Source organism: Myxine glutinosa, chromosome 3 (assembly GCF_964187855.1).
Source record: "Myxine glutinosa chromosome 3, kmMyxGlut1.1, whole genome shotgun sequence".
In the NCBI taxonomy this organism is placed as follows: domain Eukaryota; kingdom Metazoa; phylum Chordata; class Myxini; order Myxiniformes; family Myxinidae; genus Myxine; species Myxine glutinosa.
In genome coordinates this window covers 138,269,543-138,290,287 of record NC_136263.1, presented here as the reverse complement: position 1 = coordinate 138,290,287, position 20,745 = coordinate 138,269,543, and the positions used below count along the sequence as shown (strand labels likewise).

The following is a 20,745-nucleotide window of genomic DNA, read 5'->3' as shown; positions in this document are numbered from 1 at the left end:
TCTACACCGATTTCAGTTTTCCGCCAGCTACACCGACTTCATTTAAGCCAGGTTCACCGAATTCAGTATGTACCTGGTCCAGTCGACTCGAAGTCTAGACTATATAACCAAGTCCTGCATTCTATCCGAATCTATCCATTCAATAAAATTAATTTGAATTTTAATTCTAAGCCCAAGATCAAAAAACCTAGCCTAGCTAGGCCTACGCCTACAGATGTTTGCGAGGGCTGTGTACTCGATTGACTGACCATTGTCGACGAAGCTCTCACTCTACGCAATGCGTATTCATATTACTTACATTATTTGTTAACTGCTAACTGGTATCCCCACCCTGGTCATACTCTCCTCTTCAACCAAAGTACCGTATCAAACAAGCCCGTCCACGCCGTTTACGGTGAGCACGCCTGGGATCTTGGTAGTATTCACCACGCTAGCAACGATAACATTAGTAGCTCCACACTGTAACACGTTTATCTCGTTGTTTTTTTGACTTACTGCAAAATTGAAGGTTATGCTAATTAATTGGTCTTGTTTTGTTTTTTCTCGCTTGTTTGGCTTAGCAACCAATATGGCGCCCGCGCACTGCATCATGGGTACTGAAATCTTCCATCCCAGCGCAGGTTTTAATGGGCCGAGGTCAAGCAGAAACGCTGTTAAACGTTCGAAATCGACGTTAATGATGCCATTTTTTGATATGAGGATTGAAACGATAATTAAGTGGAACATTTTGTCATTCACTTTTTTATTATTAATATGATTATTCCTTCCCTCGGTCAATCAGCTCTTCCTTCAGTGGTTGGTCGACGCTTTACGATGATGGGCGGTGTATGTGCTTAGCCCATTTCGAAGTCTCCGAGAAACAGCAAGTGAAGGTATTTGAGGGTTAATTGTGCTCTTCGACACGTCGTCATCATGGATAGTGAGGTTTTGCGCGACGGGAAGCTCATGGAACTCGTGGACGATGCGTGGCGGGACGACAAGCTGCCGTATGATGACATCAACGTGCCCGTGGTTAGTGCCGTGTGCCTCGTTAGTCGTTATTGTACAAGGTGATGTTTTCATATTCGAGAACCCTAATTACTTCCCATACACTTTAAAAGTATATATGTTAGAAACCTAATATTTTGTGTCACTGTAGCCTCGTGTTACAGAAAGCCGTAACATGATTGTGAGAGTTTTCGGGTTGTCACGTGAGCCGGCACGGCAGTGACGTCTGACGGTTTTCCTTCGGTGTCAGTGACGTCATGGCGTTCATTGTGGAAGAACATATTATGTTTCTCGTCAAACATTTATACATCAGGAATGCATCCTTTAGGGAATGTCAAATTGCATTTAAAAGTCGCTTTGGTTGTCGTACGAAACCTTCAAAATCAGTGATATGGAAACTGGTGAAGCAGTTTTATTTATTTAGTTATTTTTTGTATATAAGATCGAGGCTCACGTAAGACTAAGAGCTAACCCTAATGACAAAAAAATAAAACCGACACATAAAACATATAATAAATGGTGCGGGAGACAAGATGGGGAGAGAGAGGGAAGCACACAAGTACAACAGTAGCAAGCAGGGACATCGGGAGATCTGTGGGAGGGAGAGGGCTTGGGGGGGGGGACATGGGAAGAGGGGCGGAATGTGGTGGGAGAGGGTATAAAAAAATGGACACCGCTAGGACTTCCAGGAAAGAAGTCGGAATTTCAAAAAGTGGACCTTGGGAGAATTAACGGCGGTAGGGAACATCAAGATTTTGGATGGGGGAAGATAAGATATGGTGGTGAACAGCTGCAAAGGAGGAGAGGGATTGAAGAGAGTGTGGGAGGTTGTTCCAGTGGTGGGGAAAAAAGAGGAATGAAAGAGTGAAGGTGAGCAGAGAGTCTTGATTTTGGCAGTTTCACCAGAATATGGCTGCTGGCAGATCTTGTGCGACCTGAACACAGACACAGACAGCTGGGGGAGCTCGGCCGGAGAAAAGGAAAGTTCAGAGAAATAGTCTGCGTGAAAGTTAAAACATTCGCCAGCCAAGTGTTGTTACACCAGAGAAAGTGGACGAAGTGCGGGAAAGAGGGGAAGCAAGCCCGAAGAAATCTCAGACGTTCAGCACAACAATCTCACTGTTCATATTCCAGTGCAAGGAAGGTGGTCAAGACACTCATCAACTTTATCCCTAAAAATTCATGCAGTGCATCAGCTACTGGAGTGAGATAAAGAGAAACGTGTTGCTTACTGTGAGTGATTCCAGAGGATGGCAAGAGAACAAGACAATGTTTTGGATGTTGTTGTTTTTTTCAGACGAAGCATGGCTTCATCTTTCTGGGCTTCATTCACTTCATTTAAGGTAATTAATTTTGTGGATCATGTCACAGCTTTCTGTAACATTTGACTACATTGACGCAAAATATTAGGTTCCTAGCTGATATCGTTTTTAGTGTATGGGAATTATTTGGGGTTCTTGAAAAAATAAAAATAAAACTAGAGCAATGTGAATGTGTGGCCAACATGCCTCCACGTAGTCTCTGCCCGTGACAATGGGTAGATGCCCTCGTTTACTGTCCGAAACATAAACATGTTTGGTTTAAATCCCTTCAGCGGTTTTGAAGTACGAGATCACATTTTTACCACATGACAGGTTTCACATCAACCAGTGAAGCGTTTTTGGAAAAGGGTTTTTTTTTTTTATATCAGCTTTCAAGCTAATATGGCTGCCAAACCACGTGATGTATGACATCAAAATGTACACTCTGCATATGTATGAGGAGGGCATCACGTTTGTGAAGTTTCGTGTTGATCGGAAAAGGTTCGTTTTTCTATCGAAGATGGCTGCCAAACCACGTGACCTACGATGTCATCATTTTAAAACTATATGCAACAATGGTCTTATATGATATTTGTAAAATTTCGCATCAATAGGGTAAGCAGTTTCAGAGATATAATCATCGAATATTTTCCTTCAATCCAATATGGCTGCCAAACCATGTGGGCTATGATGTCATAAATTTAATATTTCAAAACAAATTGGTCAGAGATCATGTGCATGCAATTTCAGAATCCCCCCCCCCCTCCTCCCCAACCTCTTTCCCTCCCCTCCCCCCCCCCCCCCCAACTTCTTTCTCTCCCCCCCCCCCCCAACTTCTTTCTCTCCCCCCCCCCCAACCTCTTTCTCTCCCCCCCCCCCCCAACCTCTTTCTCTCCCCTTCCCCAATCTCTTTCTCTCCCCTTCCCCAATCTCTTTCTCTCCCCCTCCCCAACCTCTTTCTCTCCCCTTCCCCAACCTCTTTCTCCCCTCCCCAACCTCTTTCTCCCCTCCCCAACCTCTTTCTCTCCCCCTCCCCAACCTCTTTCTCTCCCCCTCCCCAACCTCTTTCTCTCCCCCTCCCCAACCTCTTTCTCTCCCCCTCCCCAACCTCTTTCTCTCCCCCTCCCCAACCTCTTTCTCTCCCCCTCCCCAACCTCTTTCTCTCCCCCTCCCCAACCTCTTTTTCTCCCTCCCCAACCTCTTTCTCTCCCCTCCCCAACCTCTTCCCCCCCCTCCCCAACCTCTTTCTCTCCCCTCCCCCAACCTCTTTCCCTCCCCTCCCCCCCCCCCAACCTCTTTCTCTCCCCTCCCCAACCTCTTCCCCCCCCTCCCCAACCTCTTTCTCTCCCCCCCCAACCTCTTTCTCTCCCCTTCCCCAACCTCTTTCTCTCCCCTTCCCCAACCTCTTTCTCTCCCCTCCCCAACCTCTTTCCCTCCCCTCCCCCCCCCCCAACTTCTTTCTCTCCCCCCCCCAACCTCTCTCTCCCCTCTCCCAACCTCTTTCTCTCCCCTCCCCAACCTCTTTCTCTCCCCCTCCCCAACCTCTTTCTCTCCCCTCCCCAACCTCTTTCTCTCCCCCTCCCCAACCTCTTTCTCTCCCCCTCCCCAACCTCTTTCTCTCCTTCCCCAACCTCTTTCCCTCCTGTCCCGTCCCCCAACCTCTTTCTCTCCCCTTCCCCAATCTCTTTCGCTCCCCCTCCCCAACCTCTTTCTCTCCCCTTCCACAACCTCTTTCTCCCCTCCCCAACCTCTTTCTCCCCTCCCCAACCTCTTTCTCCCCTCCCCAACCTCTTTCTCCCCTCCCCAACCTCTTTCTCCCCTCCCCAACCTCTTTCTCCCCTCCCCAACCTCTTTCTCTCCCCTCCCCCCAACCTCTTTCTCTCCCTCCCCAACCTCTTTCTCTCTCCCTACATAACCTCTTTCTCTCTCCCTACATAACCTCTTCTCTCCCCCCCCCAACCTCTTTCTCTCCCCCCCCAACCTCTTTCTCTCCCCTCCCCCAACCTCTTTCTCTCCCCCCCAACCTCTTTCTCTCCCCCCCCCCCCAACCTCTTTCTCTCCCCCCCCCAACCTCTTTCTCTCCCCTTCCCCAACCTCTCCCCCCCCCCTCCCCAACCTCTTTCTCTCCCCCTCCCCAACCTCTTTCTCACCTCCTCCCCAACCTCTTTCTCTCCCCCTCCCCAACCTCTTTCTCGCCCCCTCCCCAACCTCTTTCTCTCCCCCTCCCCAACCTCTTTCTCTCCTCCTCCCCAACCTCTTTCTCTCCCCCTCCCCAACCTCTTTCTCTCCCCTTCCCCAACCTCTTTCTCTCCCCCTCCCCAACCTCTTTCTCTCCCCTTCCCCAACCTCTTTCTCTCCCCTTCCCCAACCTCTTTCTCTCCTTCCCCAACCTTTCTCTCCTTCCCCAACCTCTTTCTCTCCTTCCCCAACCTCTTTCACTCTCCTCCCCCAACCTCTTTCTCTCCCCTCCCCAACCTCTTTCTCTCCCCTTCCCCAACCTCTTTCTCTCCCCTTCCCCAACCTCTTTCTCTCCTTCCCCAACCTCTTTCTCTCCTTCCCCAACCTCTTTCACTCTCCTCCCCCAACTTATTTCACTCCCCTCCCCCAACCTCTTTCTCTCCCCTCCCCAACCTCTTCCCTCCCCTTCCCAACCTCCTCCTCCTCCCCAACCTCTTTCCCCTCCTCCCCAACCTCTTTCACCCCTCCCCAGCCTCTTTCTCTCCCCCTCCCCAGCCTCTTTCTCTCCCCCTCCCCAACCTCTTTCTCTCCTGCTCCCCAACCTCTTTCCCTCCCCTTCTCCAACCTCTTTCTCTCCCCTTCTCCAACCTCTTTCTCTCCCCTTCTCCAACCTCTTTCTCTCCCCTTCTCCAACCTGTTTCTCTCCCCTCCCCAACCTCTTTCTCTCCCCTCCCCAACCTCTTTCTCTCCCCTCCCGAACCTCTTCCCCCCCCCCCTCCACAACCTCTTTCTCCCCTCACCAACCTTTCCCCCTCCTCCCCAACCTCTTTCTCCCTCCCCAACCTTTCCACCCCCCTCCCCAACCTTTCCACCCCCCTTCCCAACCTCTTTCTCTCCCCCTTCTCCCCAACCTCTTTCTCTCCCCTTCTCCAACCTCTTTCTCTCCCCTTCTCCAACCTGTTTCTCTCCCCTCCCCAACCTCTTTCTCTCCCCTCCCCAACCTCTCTCTCTCCCCTCCCGAACCTCTTCCCCCCCCCCCCTCCACAACCTCTTTCTCCCCTCACCAACCTTTCCCCCTCCTCCCCAACCTCTTTCTCCCTCCCCAACCTCTTTCTCCCTCCCCAACCTTTCCACCCCCTCCCCAACCTTTCCACCCCCCTTCCCAACCTCTTTCTCTCCCCCTTCTCCCCAACCTCTTTCTCTCCCCCTTCTCCCCAACCTCTTTCTCTCCATGCCCCCAACCTTTCTCTCCCCTTCCCCAATCTTTCTCCTCCCCCTCCCCAACCTCTTTCCCCCCTCCCCCTCCCCAACCTCTTTCTCTCCTCCCCTTCTTTCTCTCTCTTTCCCCTCCCCCCTGTCTTTTCCTCTCCCTCTTTCTGCCTCCCACCCCCTCCTCCTCCCTCCCACTTCCACCCCTCCCTCTTTCTGCCTCCCTCCCTCCTCCCTTTCTTTCTCCCACTCCTCCTCCCTCTTTCTTCCTCCCACCCCTCCTCCCTCCCTCCCTCCCACCCCTCCTCCCTCCCTCCCTCCCTCCCACCCCTCCTCCCTCCCTCCCACCCCTCCTCCCTCCCACCCCTCCTCCCTCCCACCCCTCCTCCCTCTTTGTCCCTCCCTCCCACCCCTCCTCCTCTTTGTCCCTCCCTACCACCCCTCCTCCCTCTTTCTTCCTCCCTCCCACCCCTCCTCCTCTTTCTCCCTCCCACCCCTCCTCCCTCTTTCTCCCTCCCTCCCACCCCTCCTCCCTCTTTCTCCCTCCCTCCCACCCCGCCTCCCTCTTTCTCCCTCCCCGCCTCCCTCTTTCTCCCTCCCTCCCACCCCTCCTCCCTCTCTCCCACCCCTCCTCCCTCTTTCTCCCTCCCTCCCACCCCTCCTCCCTCTTTCTCCCTCCCTCCCACCCCTCCTCCCTCTTTCTCCCTCCCTCCCACCCCTCCTCCCTCTTTCTCCCTCCCTCCCACCCCTCCTCCCTCTTTCTCCTCCCTCCACCCTCCTCCCTCTTTCTCCTCCCTCCCACCCCTCCTCCCTCCCACCCCTCCTCCCTCTTTCTCCCTCCCTCCCACCCCTCCTCCCTCTTTCTCCCTCCCTCCCACCCCTCCTCCCTCCCACCCCTCCTCCCTCCCTCCCACCCCTCATCCCTCCCTCCCACCCCTCATCCCTCCCTCCCTCCCACTCCTCCTCCCTCCCTCCCACCCCTCCTCCCTCTTTCTTTCTCCCACTCCTCCTCCCTCTTTCTTCCTCCCACCCCTCCTCCATCTTTCTCCCTCCCTCCCCTCCCCTCCCTCCCACCCCTCCTCCCTCCTCCCTCCCTCCCACCCCTCCTCCCTCTTCTTTCTCCCACTCCCTCCTCCCACCACTCCTCCTCTTCCCCCCTCCTCCACTCCCTCCCTCCCCCCTCCCCAACCCCCACACCCCCTCCACCTCCAACACCCACCCCCTCCCACCCACCTCCACTCCACCCTCCACCCCCACCCTCCCCACACCCACCTCCCACCCCTCCACCACCCTCCCTCCCCATCCACCCCTCCTCCCTCCACCCACCTCCCACCCCTCCCCTCCCCTCCCACACCTCCCACCCCCTCTCTCCCTCCACCCACCCCTCCCTCCCTCTCCCCTCCCTCACCCCTCCTCCCACCCCTCCTCCACTACTCCTCCCACCCCCCCCTCCACCTCTCTCCCTCCCACCCCTCCTCCCTCTTCTCCCTCCCTCCCACCTCCCTCTTTCTCCCTCCCTCCCACCCCTCCTCCCTCTTTCTCCCTCCCTCCCACCCCTCCTCCCTCTTTCTCCTCCCTCCCACTCCCACCCCTCCTCCCACCCTCCTCCCTCTCTCCCCCACCCCTCCTCCTCTTTCTCCCTCCCTCCACCCCTCCTCCCTCTTTCTCCCTCCCTCCCACCCCTCCTCCCTCTTTCTCCCTCCCTCCCACCCCTCCTCCCTCTTTCTCCTCCCTCCCACCCCTCCTCCCTCTTTCTCCCTCCCTCCCACCCCTCCTCCCTCTTTCTCCCTCCCTCCCACCCCTCGTCCCTCTTTCTCCCTCCCTCCCACCCCTCGTCCCTCTTTCTCCCTCCCTCCCACCCCTCGTCCCTCTTTCTCCCTCCCTCCCACCCCTCGTCCCTCTTTCTCCCTCCCTCCCACCCCTCGTCCCTCTTTCTCCCTCCCTCCCACCCCTCGTCCCTCTTCTCCTCCCTCCCACCCCTCCTCCCTCTTTCTCCCTCCCTCCCACCCCTCCTCCCTCTTTCTCCCTCCCTCCCACCCCTCCTCCCTCTTTCTCCCTCCCTCCCACTCCTCCCTACTTTCTCCCTCCCTCCCACCCCTCCTCCTTCTTTCTCCCTCCTCCCACCCCTCCTCCCTCTTTCTCCCTCCCTCCCACTCCTCCCTCTTTCTCCCTCCCTCCCACCCCTCGTCCCTCTTTCTCCCTCCCTCCCACCCCTCGTCCCTCTTTCTCCCTCCCTCCCACCCCTCCTCCCTCTTTCTCCCTCCCTCCCACCCCTCCTCCCTCTTTCTCCCTCCCTCCCACCCCTCGTCCCTCTTTCTCCCTCCCTCCCACCCCTCGTCCCTCTTTCTCCCTCCCTCCCACCCCTTGTCCCTCTTTCTCCCTCCCTCCCACCCCTCCTCCCTCTTTCTCCCTCCCTCCCACCCCTCCTCCCTCTTTCTCCCTCCCTCCCACCCCTCCTCCCTCTCTCCCACCCCTCCTCCCTCTCTCCCACCCCTCCTCCCTCTTTCTTCCTCCCTCCCACCCCTCCTCCCTCTTTCTTCCTCCCTCCCACCCCTCCTCCCTCTTTCTTCCTCCCTCCCACCCCTCCTCCCTCTTTCTTCCTCCCTCCCACTCCTCCCTCTTTCTTCCTCCCTCCCACCCCTCCTCCCTCTTTCTTCCTCCCTCCCACCCCTCCTCCCTCTTTCTTCCTCCCTCCCACCCCTCCTCCCTCTTTCTTCCTCCCTCCCACTCTTCCTCCTCCCTCTTTGACATGACATGACGGTTTCATGAGCATGACGGTTTTTAGCTGGATGAGCATTCAAACCTAGGCTAGATAGTTTGGAGGAGAGTGTGGGTACATCGAGACCATCCTGCCAGTCGGTGTACATATGGCATCTACAAATGTGTGGGATAAATGGAGATGAACAAGTAAACGAAAAAACATGTTTTAGGGCTACAGTTTTGTTTTTTTTAAGTATTAAACCTATTTTTTTGTTATTTTTCAAACTAAATTTTGATAGATGAAAATGTACCCGAAAAGATGACCGTGGGCCAAATTTCACCTCTCTAGGCCGTATGGAACCGAGAAAACGAACGGCTCGAAGATTTGAAACAGGACAAACAAATAAAGTTCAAGCACCCCTCCCCTCCCCTCCCCACTCCTCTCACTGTGATAGACACAGACCCCGATTCATTGTGCTAGACACAGACCCCGAAGACTCAAAAGACCCTGTACCCAAAAGACCCCGAAGACTCAAAACACCCCGAAGACTCAAAACACCCGGAGGACCCAAATACCCTGAAGACCCAAAAGAACCAAAACACCCAGAGGACCCAAAATACCCAAAAGATCCAAAACACCCTGAATACCCAAAACACCCTTAAATACCCTGAAGAACCAAAATACCCCAAGGACTCAGAAGAAACAAAAGACCCTTAAAACAAACAAAAGACCAAAAAGAGGGTTAGAAAGATGATGAAATCGGCATTTATGTGTGGAGTGACTGGAGTCCATTGAATTTGGCTTTAAAATCCCACTTTTGGTGGGGTGGGGAGAGAAAGGTGGGGTGGGAGTCTCTGTACGTACGTCTTTTTCTCCTTGTTTACTTACCAACCGATTGTTCTGAAACCCCATACAGCCCTTCTACTTGATCAAGAGATAACCAATCGCCAGCCCACTCGTGGCTATTTACAGGCATCATGCCACCCTCCCAAAAAAATTAAGGCATTTTTTTTCAGAAAAATAAAGGAATTTACATGGATTTCTGAGAAAAATAAAGGAATTTTAAAGGAATATTCCTAGACTTTTCAGGAAGTTTAAACATGAAATAAGGCCAATACCCATATTTATGACTTGAAGTTGTAATTTATATATATTAAATTTATTATTTGTAGTTACATGAGGTGTATCTCCCCCATACAAGTTCGTATCATTGACTCAAGTTCAAGTTCCCCATTGACCCATGATTATTTCTACTTTGTACCAAATGATTCTTTATGTTTGTCAGACATTTTCAACGAGTTTATCTCCAGCAGTGACATGTTGCAGTTTTCGGTGCTCGAGTAGAGAGATTGAAAATGTATCAAGTTTAAGTCGATTGACCTTGCTTTGCTGGTATTGAGATTGTTTGTGCATTATGTAGAGTGAGCTGCCAGAGTTGGACCAAGACAATGGTGGGACAACAGAGTCGGTTCGTGAACAAGAGATGAAGTGGACAGACTTGTCCCTCCCACTCCAGGATGGTGCGACCTCTTCATCTCTCTCTCTCGAATGAACAACCACACCTCTTCCTCGCCATGCTGTAATCGCTGTTGTGTTGTACAAGATGGATTCCTCCTGCTTATTCTCAGCAATCGTTCATTTTGCTACCCGTGCCACCCCACCCCCCTCCCTTCCCTTATCCATTGCTTCCCAAAATATTACTTCATTTTGATTAATGTTGTTGCTTTGCAATGTTGCAGACTTGTTATGAAAACAAATATTTGCTTGGAAGGAATTTCCCAAAGCAACCCAAAACATTCTGTCCTATTACCTTTTCACGCTGGCTCTTCACTGTGCTTGCGATCTTGTGGATCTGAATGATCTTTGAATTTATTGCATGTTGGTTCTCCTCTAATATGGGTGAGTACTTTTTTTTTGGAAATGTGCAAGTTCAACACGTTTTGATTTACTTGTGGAATCAGTTATAGCATCTATTTATAACATACCAAAATTTGGCAGAAGAAGAAGACACCTCCCCAATGTGTACTTCATATTGCCTCTGGTCGGCATCATATTTGGTGAGGATGAAGAGCTCCTTGTGAATACTCTTGAAAGCATCAGATTACTCAAGTCCTGAATGTGACAGATAACCAGTCCTGATCAGGTCGCCACTCCGTTGACTGGTGTGTAGATTTCTCTTGAAGTCAAATGGAATGGAAGCCTGGTGTTGGGCTAGCGGCTAGGGTGCCGGCTTAGGTTACCAAGGATCCTGGGTTCGAATCCCGGTCGATCGCTGAATTAACGCCAGGGGGGTTGACTGAGCCTGTCATCCTTCCGAGGTCGGCTAATTGATCCTTCCGAGGTCGGCTAATTGAGTACAAGTTCACTGGTAATTCCCTGCTTGTCGTAAAGAGGCGACAAAAAGGGTTGGCGGCAGGAAGGGCATCCGGCCATAAAACATTTCTTCAAAAAACAACAACAACCACGGTCCCCGAAAAAGGCCAACCCCCGCTTTGCGGAGAAAAATGGCCTCTAAAGGTGTTTTTTTTTAGTCAAATGGAATGGAACAAACCAAAGGGCAGGAATTTGGTAAAGGTTACCAGGACACACGGGTCTACTTTTGACGGTGCCAGAAGGTCTTAAACGTCCACAAGCAATTGCTCGCAAAGTTGGCCTCGCTTCCAATATGCAGCAACAGCCAAATTGCAAAGCACCAATGAATTTTTCAGCGAGGTCAGGATCAGGAATTAAACCAGAATGATAGGCCAGTGCGTTTCCTCTCACCAAAGCATCGAGGATCACGTTCGTGACAGGTGGATGCGTCCGACCACTAGTGCTGCAACTAAAAGTACTATCAAAAACAATATTTAGAGATGAATGTGATCACCCAGGGTGCAAGTGCCATTAAATATCCATTTAAATGAAATGAGGCTGGCTATTCCATTGAAAAGATGGAATCTCAATTGATCAAGTCTGTGGCCAAAGTTTAAAAAAAATCTGATGAACACGTCCAGCAAGAAGCTGCTAAAGGGATTACTTTGACCCATCTTTGAATTATTTTACTGTTTTACAAATGAGAGAAATCCCATGATTTTATCCGGAACATTTCCAATAGAACCAATAACCTGGTTGCCTGGTTTTAGAACCATTTGCCTGGTTTTAGATTCCAGTCCGAGAACCCACAATTATTTTAATTTGATACAACCAGGTGACATGTGCACCTGCCCCATTATTCTCATTTCAATGAATTAACCAAAGCATTTGGATTTAATGTAGCGCAGACTTCATGGGCCAAATAACTTCCTATCGCATCAAACTTCCTTCTGTATCCCATGTCTCATTCCTTTTTCTCCAGGAGCACTCAAGCCAGCTTTCCACTTTCCTGCAGATGCAAACAAGTTAGATGCATTTTCCATTCATACCTCATTCATACATTCATACCATTCATACCACCACCACTCCCATAACTCCATTAAATTAATTTTTTTTTTTTTTTAAACCTGTCATCACTGGCAATTCCACATAACTCCCACTTTAAATAAAACATTTACCAGCTCTTTAATAAATCCGAAAACCTACCAGTTAATACCATGAGAAACAAACCTAAATGAAGCAACTCAGCAATCCAAGCCTATACCGAGGTTACTTTCTTGGGAATGGTACAAATTGTGCCACATGCTCGAATTGGACGTTGGTTCTAGGCCAAGACACAAACTTTACAAATCAGATCCAAGCTGGTATTCAAAATACAAATGGTTTAAAAATCAGAATGAATAAACTAAATAAATGGTCACGAAGGAAATAACCTCCAACCCAAACTGGCTAATCGAGAGTAACCATGACACCAAAACTTTCAAATCAAAGGATCAACTTTAATATAGCATCGAGAACAAATATGGGGGGGGGGGTTGGGGGGGGGCAAGGAGGAATAAAAATAAAAACAACCCAACATGAGCAATATTAGAAAAACGAGCAGCTCACGCCGTTGCCTCCGTGCACGAAATCATAAAACGTACGTAGAAAGGCACGAGACAGATCGGATGAATGGAGGAACATGACCGAGCTCGATGAGGAAGGGGAACCCCGTTGGAAAGGCCCGATCAGTACTCCTGGGACTGCGATCCCTTCTTGCCGGTGGTGCGGGTCCCCGCGGGTGCGTGTCCAGATTTCTTAGGGAGCAGCACGGCCTGGATGTTGGGAAGCACGCCGCCCTGAGCGATCGTCACTCCACCGAGCAACTTGTTCAGCTCCTCGTCGTTACGAATGGCGAGCTGAAGGTGCCTCGGCACGATGCGCGTCTTCTTGTTATCCCGGGCGGCGTTCCCAGCCAGCTCCAAGATCTCGGCAGACAGGTACTCGAGCACGGCCGCCAGGTACACAGGAGCTCCGGCGCCGATCCGATCGCCGTAGTTGCCTTTGCGCAACAGTCGGTGGACGCGTCCGACAGGGAATTGTAGCCCGGCACGCGAGGACCGTGACTTCGGCCTGGAGCGGGCCTTCCCCCCGGTCTTTCCACGACTAGACATCTTCACAAAGCGCCGTAGACCCCAAAACCACCAAGTCGCCCAAGAGCAGGAGCACCACCACGTGCAGCACAACGCACAAGCGATTTCAGCGGAAGGAGAAGAGCGCCGACTTCCGGCGAAATCAGTTTTCACAAAGCCGTTAGTGGGCGGAGCAAACTGGATTATAACCAATGGAAATGTGGTTTACAGATATGCTCGGCCAATCACTTTGAAGGAGGCTGGGGTGGGTGAAAACGTTTATTTTAGGCGGGATACTCGAACACTGACCTGGCACTAAAGTTTTATGCTTTTTATATTTGCAAAGCAAGTGCTGTTATCTTTCTTAAAATAGAGCAAACGTATATGGTTATAATTTGTTTGTTTGTTGATACGCGACCAAAACTTCTTCTTCTTCTTCATCCGCCAAAAATTAACACCCAAAACACAGTCCGTGAATTCTTAATTACATTTAGGATGCTGAGACCCTCAGACCTTTGACGACCCTTTAAATCCCCCAAGATCCTTGAGACCACCAAGACCACTGAACACCCAAAATACCCATGAAGACCAAAAACACCCTGAAGACCCAAAACACCCCAAAGACCCAAAACACCCCGAAGACCAAAAACACCCCGAAGATCCAAAACGCCCTGAAGACAAACTCCTTCACTCTCTTAAAACTCCCTCACTCTCTTCCATCCCACTCCTCCCTCCAGGTCTTTAAAACAGCTGTTCACCACCATCCCTTATCTTCCGCCATCCAAAACCTTGATCTTTTCTACCCCCGCTAATTCACCCCAGATACACTTTTTTGAAATATCAACTTCTTTCCTGGAAGTCCTTGCAGTGTCCATGTGTTTTATTCTTTCCCCACCCCCCCCCCCCCCTTCCCACGCCTCCTCCCCCCAAGCCCTCTCCCTCCCACAGATCTCCCGATGTCCCTGCTCTCAAATGTTGTGTTTTTGTGCTTCCCCCTCTCTCCCCATCTTGTCTGCCGCTCCCCTTATTATATGTTTATGTCTGTTTGATTTTTTTTGTGTGATTCATGTTAACTCTTTCACGAGCCTCAATCTTGTATCCAAAAAAAAAGAAAAGAAAAAAGACCCAAACACCCCAAAGACCCAAAACACCCTGAAGACCCAAAACCCCATTTAGACCACAAAGACCCAAAAGACCCAAAGGACCCTAAAGACCCCAAACACCCCAAAGACCCAAAACACCCCAAAGGCCCAGAGGAACCAAAAGACGATTAAGACCCAAAAGCCCCTGAAGACCCTAAAGACCCAGAGGATCCAAAAGACCCCGAAGACCCAAATGGCCCTGAAGACCTAAAACACCCCGAAGACTCAAAACACCCCAAAGACACAAAACATCCTGAAGACCCAAAACACCCGGAAGACCCAAAAAGACCCGGAAGACCCAAAACACCCTGAAGACCCCAACACCCTTTAGACCCAAAAGACCATGAAATACCCTGAAGAACCAAAATACCCCAAAGACCTAGAGGAAACAAAAGACACTTAAAACCCAAAAGCCCCTGAAGACCCCGAAGACCCAAAATACCCTGAAGACTCAAAAGACACCATATTCAAAATACCCTGAAGACCAAAACCACCCTGAAGATTCAAAACATCCCGAAGACCCAAAACACACCGAAGAACCAAAATGACCACGAAGATCCAAAACACCCCGAAGACCCAAAACACCCTGAATACCCAAAACACCCCGAAGACCTTTAAATACCATGAAGAACCAAAATACCCCAAAGACCCAGAGGAAGCAAAAGACCCTTAAAACCCAAAAGACCCTTAAAACCCAAAAGCTCCTGAAGACCCCGAAGACCCAAGACCCCAAATACCCAAAATACCCTTAAAGGCCCAGTAGAACCAAAAGACCCTTAAGACCCAAAGCCCCTGAAGACCCAAAAGACCTTGAAGATCCCAAAGACCCAAAATACCCTTAAAGGCCCAGAGGAACCAAAAGACCATGAAGACCCAAATGGCCATGAAGACCCAAAAGACCCCAAAGACCCAAAACACCCTGAAGACCCAAAAGACCCCAAAGACCAAAAACACCCCAAAGACCAAAAACACCCCAAAGACCAAAAACACCCCAAAGACCAAAAACACCCGGAAGATCAAAAACACCCCGAAGACACAAAACACCATCAAGACCAAAAACACCCCGAAGACCCAAAAGACCCAAAACACCCTGAAGACCCAAAACACCATGAAGACCACAAAGACCCAAAAGACCCAAAGGACCCTAAAGACCCCAAACACCCCAAAGACCAAAAACACCCGGAAGATCAAAAACACCCCGAAGACACAAAACACCATCAAGACCAAAATACCCTGAATACCCAAATGACACAAAAGACCCCAAAGACCCAAAACACCCTGAAGACCAAAAACACCCTGAAGACCCCAAAGATCCAAAACACCCTGAAGACCAAAAACACCCTGAAGACCACAAAGACCCTTAAAGACCCCAAATACCCAAAAGAGACCCTAAAGACCCCAAAACACGCCAAAGACCCAAAATACCCTTAAAGGCCCAAAGGATCCAAAACACCATGAAGACTCAAATGCCCTTAAAGGCCCAGAGGATCCAAAAGACCATGAAGACCCAAAACACCCTGAAGATCCCAAAGACCAAACACACCCCAAAGACCCAAAATACCTTAAAGGCCCTGAGGATCCAAAAGACCCTGAAGACCCAAATGGCACCGAAGATCCAAAACACCCTGAAGACCCAAATGGCACCAAAGACCCAAAACACCCCAAAGACCAAAAATACCCTTAAAGCCCCAGAAGATCCAAAAGACCCTGAAGACCCAAATGGCCCCATAGACCCCAAAGTCCCCCAAAAAAAACCTGGAGACCCAAAACACCCTGAAAACCCAAAACAACCCAAAGACCCAAAACATCCCAAAGACCAAAAACACTCAACAGACCCAAAAGCACCGTGAAAAGCAAAAACACCCCGAAGACCCAAAACACCCCGAAGACCCAAAAGACCCCGGAGACCCAAAACACCCCAAAGACATGGAAGACCTAAAATACGCCAAACACCCAAAACACCCTGAAGACCCAAAACACCCTGAAGACACAAAACACCCTGAAGACCCCAAAGACCCATAAAGACCCTTTAGACCCAAACGACCCTTAAATACCCTTGAAGACCCCAAACACCCCAAACACCCTGAAGACCACAAATACCATTTAGACCCAAAAGACCCTTAAATACCCTGAATAACCAAAATACCCCAAAGACCCAGAGGCAACAAAAGACCCTTAAAACCCAAAAGACCCATAAAACCCAAAAGCCCCTGAAGACCCAGAAGACCCAACACCCCAAATACCCATAAAGGCCCAGAAGAACCAAAAGACTCTTAAGACGCAAAAGCTCCCGAAGACCCAAAAGACCTTGAAGATCCCAAAGACCCAAAATACCCTTAAAGGCACAGAGGAACCAAAAGACAATGAAGACCCAAATGGCCCTGAAGACCAAAAAGACCCCAAAGACCAAAAACACCCTGAAGACCCAAAAGACCCCAAAGACCCAAAACACCCCGAAGACCAAAAACACCCCAAATACCCAAAATAACCTGAAGACCCAAAACACCCTGAAGACCACAAAGACCCTTAAAGACCCCGAAGACCCAAAACACCCAAAGAGACACTGAAGACCCCAAAGACCCAAAACACCCCAAACACCCAAAATACTCTAAAAGGCCCAAAGGATCCAAAAGACCATGAAGACCCAAATACTCTTAAAGGCCCAGATCTGCCAAAAGACCCTGAAAACCCAAATGGTCCTAAAGACCCAAAAAAAACCTGAAGACCCAAAACACCCTAAAGACCCAGTTAAGTTAGTCGCCAAAGGCATGTTTTGGGGTTGTCCGTACATCCGTGATATGTTTTTGATACCACGATAACTTGAGAATGGCTAAAGGGATCAAATTCAAACTTGGTACACGTAGGTATAATGATGTGAAGATTAACTGCTTAGATTTTTGGGACAATATTATTGGCACCTTTTCGAAGTTGTTAAAAATAATTAGATTTCAAGTAGGTGATTCTCCTTTACTTTGGAATTCAACTCACCTGTGGTGAGTTGCATGTGCCTGCAATATAAAAATAAATAGCACCGCAAAGTGGGCGTAACCCCTCAGCCCATGCATGGTGGAAACCAATTTCAAGATGGCTGCCATGGCGGCCATATTGAAAATCGCAGCACACCCATGAACCTTCCTCTACTCAACCCCAACACACACTGCAAAAATGGATTTAATCGGACAAGCGGCTCTGCTAGAAATTGACGGAAACCAATTTCAAGATGGCTGTCGTGGCGGCCATATTGAAAATCGCAGCGCGCCCATTTTCGAAAGGCACCTTCCTCTATCCATTCCCAACACACACTGCAAACATGGATTTAATCGGAAAAGCCGTTCTGCTCGAAATTGACGGAAACCAATTTCAAGATGGCTGCCGTGGCGGCCAAATTTAAAATTGCAGCGTGCCCATTTTCGAAAGGCACCTTCCTCTACCCAATCCCAACACACACTGCAAACATGGATTTAATCGGACAAGCCGCTCTGCTCAAAATTGACGGAAACCAATTTCAAGATGGCTGCCGTGGCGGCCATATTGAAAATCGCAGCGCGCCCATTTTCGAAAGGCACCTTCCTCTACCCATTCCCAACACACACTGCAAACATGGATTTAATCGGACAAGCCGATCTGCTCGAAATTGACGGAAACCAATTTCAAGATGGCTGCCGTGGCGGCCATATTGAAAATCGCAGCGCGCCCATTTTCGAAAGGCACCTTCCTCTACCCAATCCCAACACAGACTGCAAACATGGATTTAATCGGACAAGACGCTCTGCTTGAAATTGACGGAAACCAATTGCAAGATGGCTGCCGTGGCGGCCATATTGAAAATCGCAGCGCGCCCATTTTCGAAAAGAACCTTCCTCTCCCAAACCCCAACAAACATTGCAAAAATGTATTTAATCGAACAAGCCGTTCTGCTGGAAATTGACGGAAACCAAAAGTTGACGGATGCCCGGATGGCTGCCATGGCGGCCATATTGAAAATCGCAGCGCGCCCATTTTCGAAACGAACCTTCCTCTACTCAACCCCAACAAACACTGCAAAAATGGATTTCATCGGACAAGCCTTTCTCCTTGAAATTGACGGAAACCAAAAGTTGACGGACACCCGGACGACGACCGTGACGACAATACCCCTTAGCCCAATTTGGGCTGAGGGGTGATCACTCATTCAACAAGTTTGAATAGAGAAAAGGAGTTATTCTGCTGTTTTGTGTTGCTGTGTGTACCGCAATACAGAAATCCTAAAATGCCCCGGATAATATTATTGGCACCTTTTAGAAGTTGTTCGAAATAATTAGATTTCACGTAGGTGATTCTCCTTTACTTTGGAATTGAACTCACCTGCAGGGAGTTGCAGGTGCCCGCAATATAAAAATTTGCAGTGTCGAAGATGGCAGTGAAGGATTGTTAGAATGGTGGAGAAAGCACCTCGATCAACTGCCAAACAGATTCAAGCTGACCTTCAGACACAAGGTACGACAGTTTCAACTCGCACCATCCGTCGCCAACTCAATGAAAGGAGGTTCTATAGTAGGAGACCCAGGAGGACCCCATTGCTGAGAGACATAAGAAAGCCCAACTGGAGTTTGCCAAAATACACCTGAACAAGCCAAAATCCTTCTGGGAGAATGTCCTGTGGACAGATGAGACTAAATTAGAGTTTTTTTGGTAAAGCACATCATCTCTATGTTTACAGCAAACAAAAGGAAGCCTTCCAAGAAAAGAACACCTTCCCTACAGTCAAACATGGAGGAGGTTCAGTGATGTTTTGGGGTTGCTGTGCTGCCTCTGGAACATGGTGCCTTCAATGAGTGCATGGTGTCATGAAATCAGGAAATTACCAAGGCATTTTGGAGTGCAATGTTCAACCGTGTCAGAAAGCTGGGTCGCCGTCAAAGGTCATGGGTCTTGCAGCAGGACAATGACCTCAAACACATTTCAAAAGGCACCCAGGAATGGTTCAAGACAAAACGCTGGACTGTGCTGAAGTGGCCAACAATGAGTCCAGATCTAGATCCCATTGAACACCTGTGGGGAGATCTGAAAACAGCAGTTGGGAGAAGGCACCCTTCAAATCTTTGAGAACTGGAGCAGTTTGCACAAGAGTGGGCCAAACTGCCAGTAGAGAGGTGTAGGAAGTTCATTCATGGCTATCAGAAGCGCTTGACTGCAGTTATTTTGTCCAAAGGCTGTGTTATCAAATATTACGTCTAGGGTGTCAATAATTTTGTCAATGCGATTTCTTTTTATTTTCTGATTTAAAAGGATATATTAAGTTCTGAATCAAAAACAAAGGTTCTGTAATATTAACAGTGAAATAAAGAATTGTGGAGACCAAATACTTTTGTCAATTTCAACTTATTTTTAGAGAAAATTGTGAGTTGTTTGAAAAAAGTACAAGGGTGCCAATATTTTTCGCCACGACTGTATATTGTTATGAATTTGGGGTTGAGCAATATCTAGATCCAGGTAGATCTGCATAGGTAGGTGCTCGACTGTCGCGATAGGGAATCTAGATGTAATAAGTTCTGTAGCCCAAATGTCAGATTAAGCTTGTATCTTTGTCCCCGCCATGAGGGGGCGGAGCATGCTAATTAGCACAGGGATTATGGGTAAAATTCCCTTGTGTGCCGTTCCCTCGGTGAGCATCCGTTCAGGCTATTGTTAAAGCCCGTTCAGGCTATCCGCGATCCCACTGTCTTAACCAAGGGCATTCGTGCGACAATATATTATGATGCAAAGATGAACTGATTCTATTTTGGCATCAAAGTTGATGAGTGAGGTGTTTTGGGATTTTGGTGAGGTCAGAGGTCATGTCAGGTAAAAATGTGATACTTGAGAATAGCTGAATGGATTTAAATCAAACTAGCCACAAGTATGTATAATGATGCATTAATGTGGACGGAGGCATAATCGGTCAACATCGTGATGAAGTGTCGTTCTAGTTCTGTCATGAACCTGGCCAATCTGGCCATTGTCTATTGTTAACTACAATCATGATTTTTTTTTTCCAAGATATTCAAAATTGTTGTATCTGCTTTGCCCAATTTTTTTGCTCTAGTTCCAGTTGAATTATTCTGTAATTTCAGCTTCCAAATTGTTTGCTTTTCTCTCAGAAAGTTTTCTGGTCTTCATGTTGGTTTTTACCTAATGACTCCAAAGGCAGACTCCCAACGCAAAAAAAGACTAAACAAAAACAATTTAACCATAAAATATGAGAATTACACAAAATTTTTGAAATTTAATTATCAAATGTGTTAAACACAATGTATTGTTACAGACCAGGGTTCGCCACGAGTGAAGACTCCTCGTGTTCCTCCCAACCTCCAATGCTGAGGTTGCCGGCTTCAGATAACTTTGGATAACTTCGGGTCTGGCGGGTTGCTCGCCAACCACGAACGCCATTTATATGGGCAAATCTCACATGACCCTCCATGTGATGTCGTTTACCTGGGGGGGAATGGTGACTTGACCTGTCTAACTAGGGATTGCTCCCTCGGGATGTCTGCTTCGGCAGTTTAATCAGATGCAGCTAGGTGGAGCCACCAGACACGTTGGGAAAAACATGTGTTGGGGGTCCATAATTTATAAAAGGAGACAAGGAAAGATCAGTGTCACATTAAGACAAGAGGGTATTTATTCACAATTCATACAGCAGCGTTCATTTATTTGTGTGGTGCAGCAAAATATAACAATGGGGAAATTATTGTGGTGTAAAAATCCACAGGAGAAAAGAGACAGCGCAGATCTTACCCGTCTCT

The 20,745-nt window shown here is 49.1% G+C and overlaps 2 protein-coding genes across 2 annotated transcripts; one reads left to right on the top strand and one right to left on the bottom strand.

Annotated features, from left to right (window-relative positions):
* Positions 1-773: 773 nt before the first annotated feature.
* Positions 774-10,333, top strand: ANAPC13 (anaphase promoting complex subunit 13). Its single transcript, XM_078774598.1, has 2 exons — positions 774-1,011; positions 9,797-10,333. The coding sequence occupies exons 1-2, from the start codon at positions 913-915 to the stop codon at positions 9,926-9,928; spliced, it is 231 nt and encodes a 76-aa protein (XP_078630724.1). The 5' UTR covers positions 774-912; the 3' UTR covers positions 9,929-10,333.
* A 1,873-nt stretch (positions 10,334-12,206) lies between these two features.
* Positions 12,207-12,996, bottom strand: LOC137423174 (histone H2A-like). The gene has a single exon (XM_068110047.2). It carries the CDS (start codon positions 12,879-12,881, stop codon positions 12,456-12,458), a length of 426 nt encoding a protein of 141 aa, XP_067966148.1. The 5' UTR covers positions 12,882-12,996; the 3' UTR covers positions 12,207-12,455.
* Positions 12,997-20,745: the final 7,749 nt, after the last annotated feature.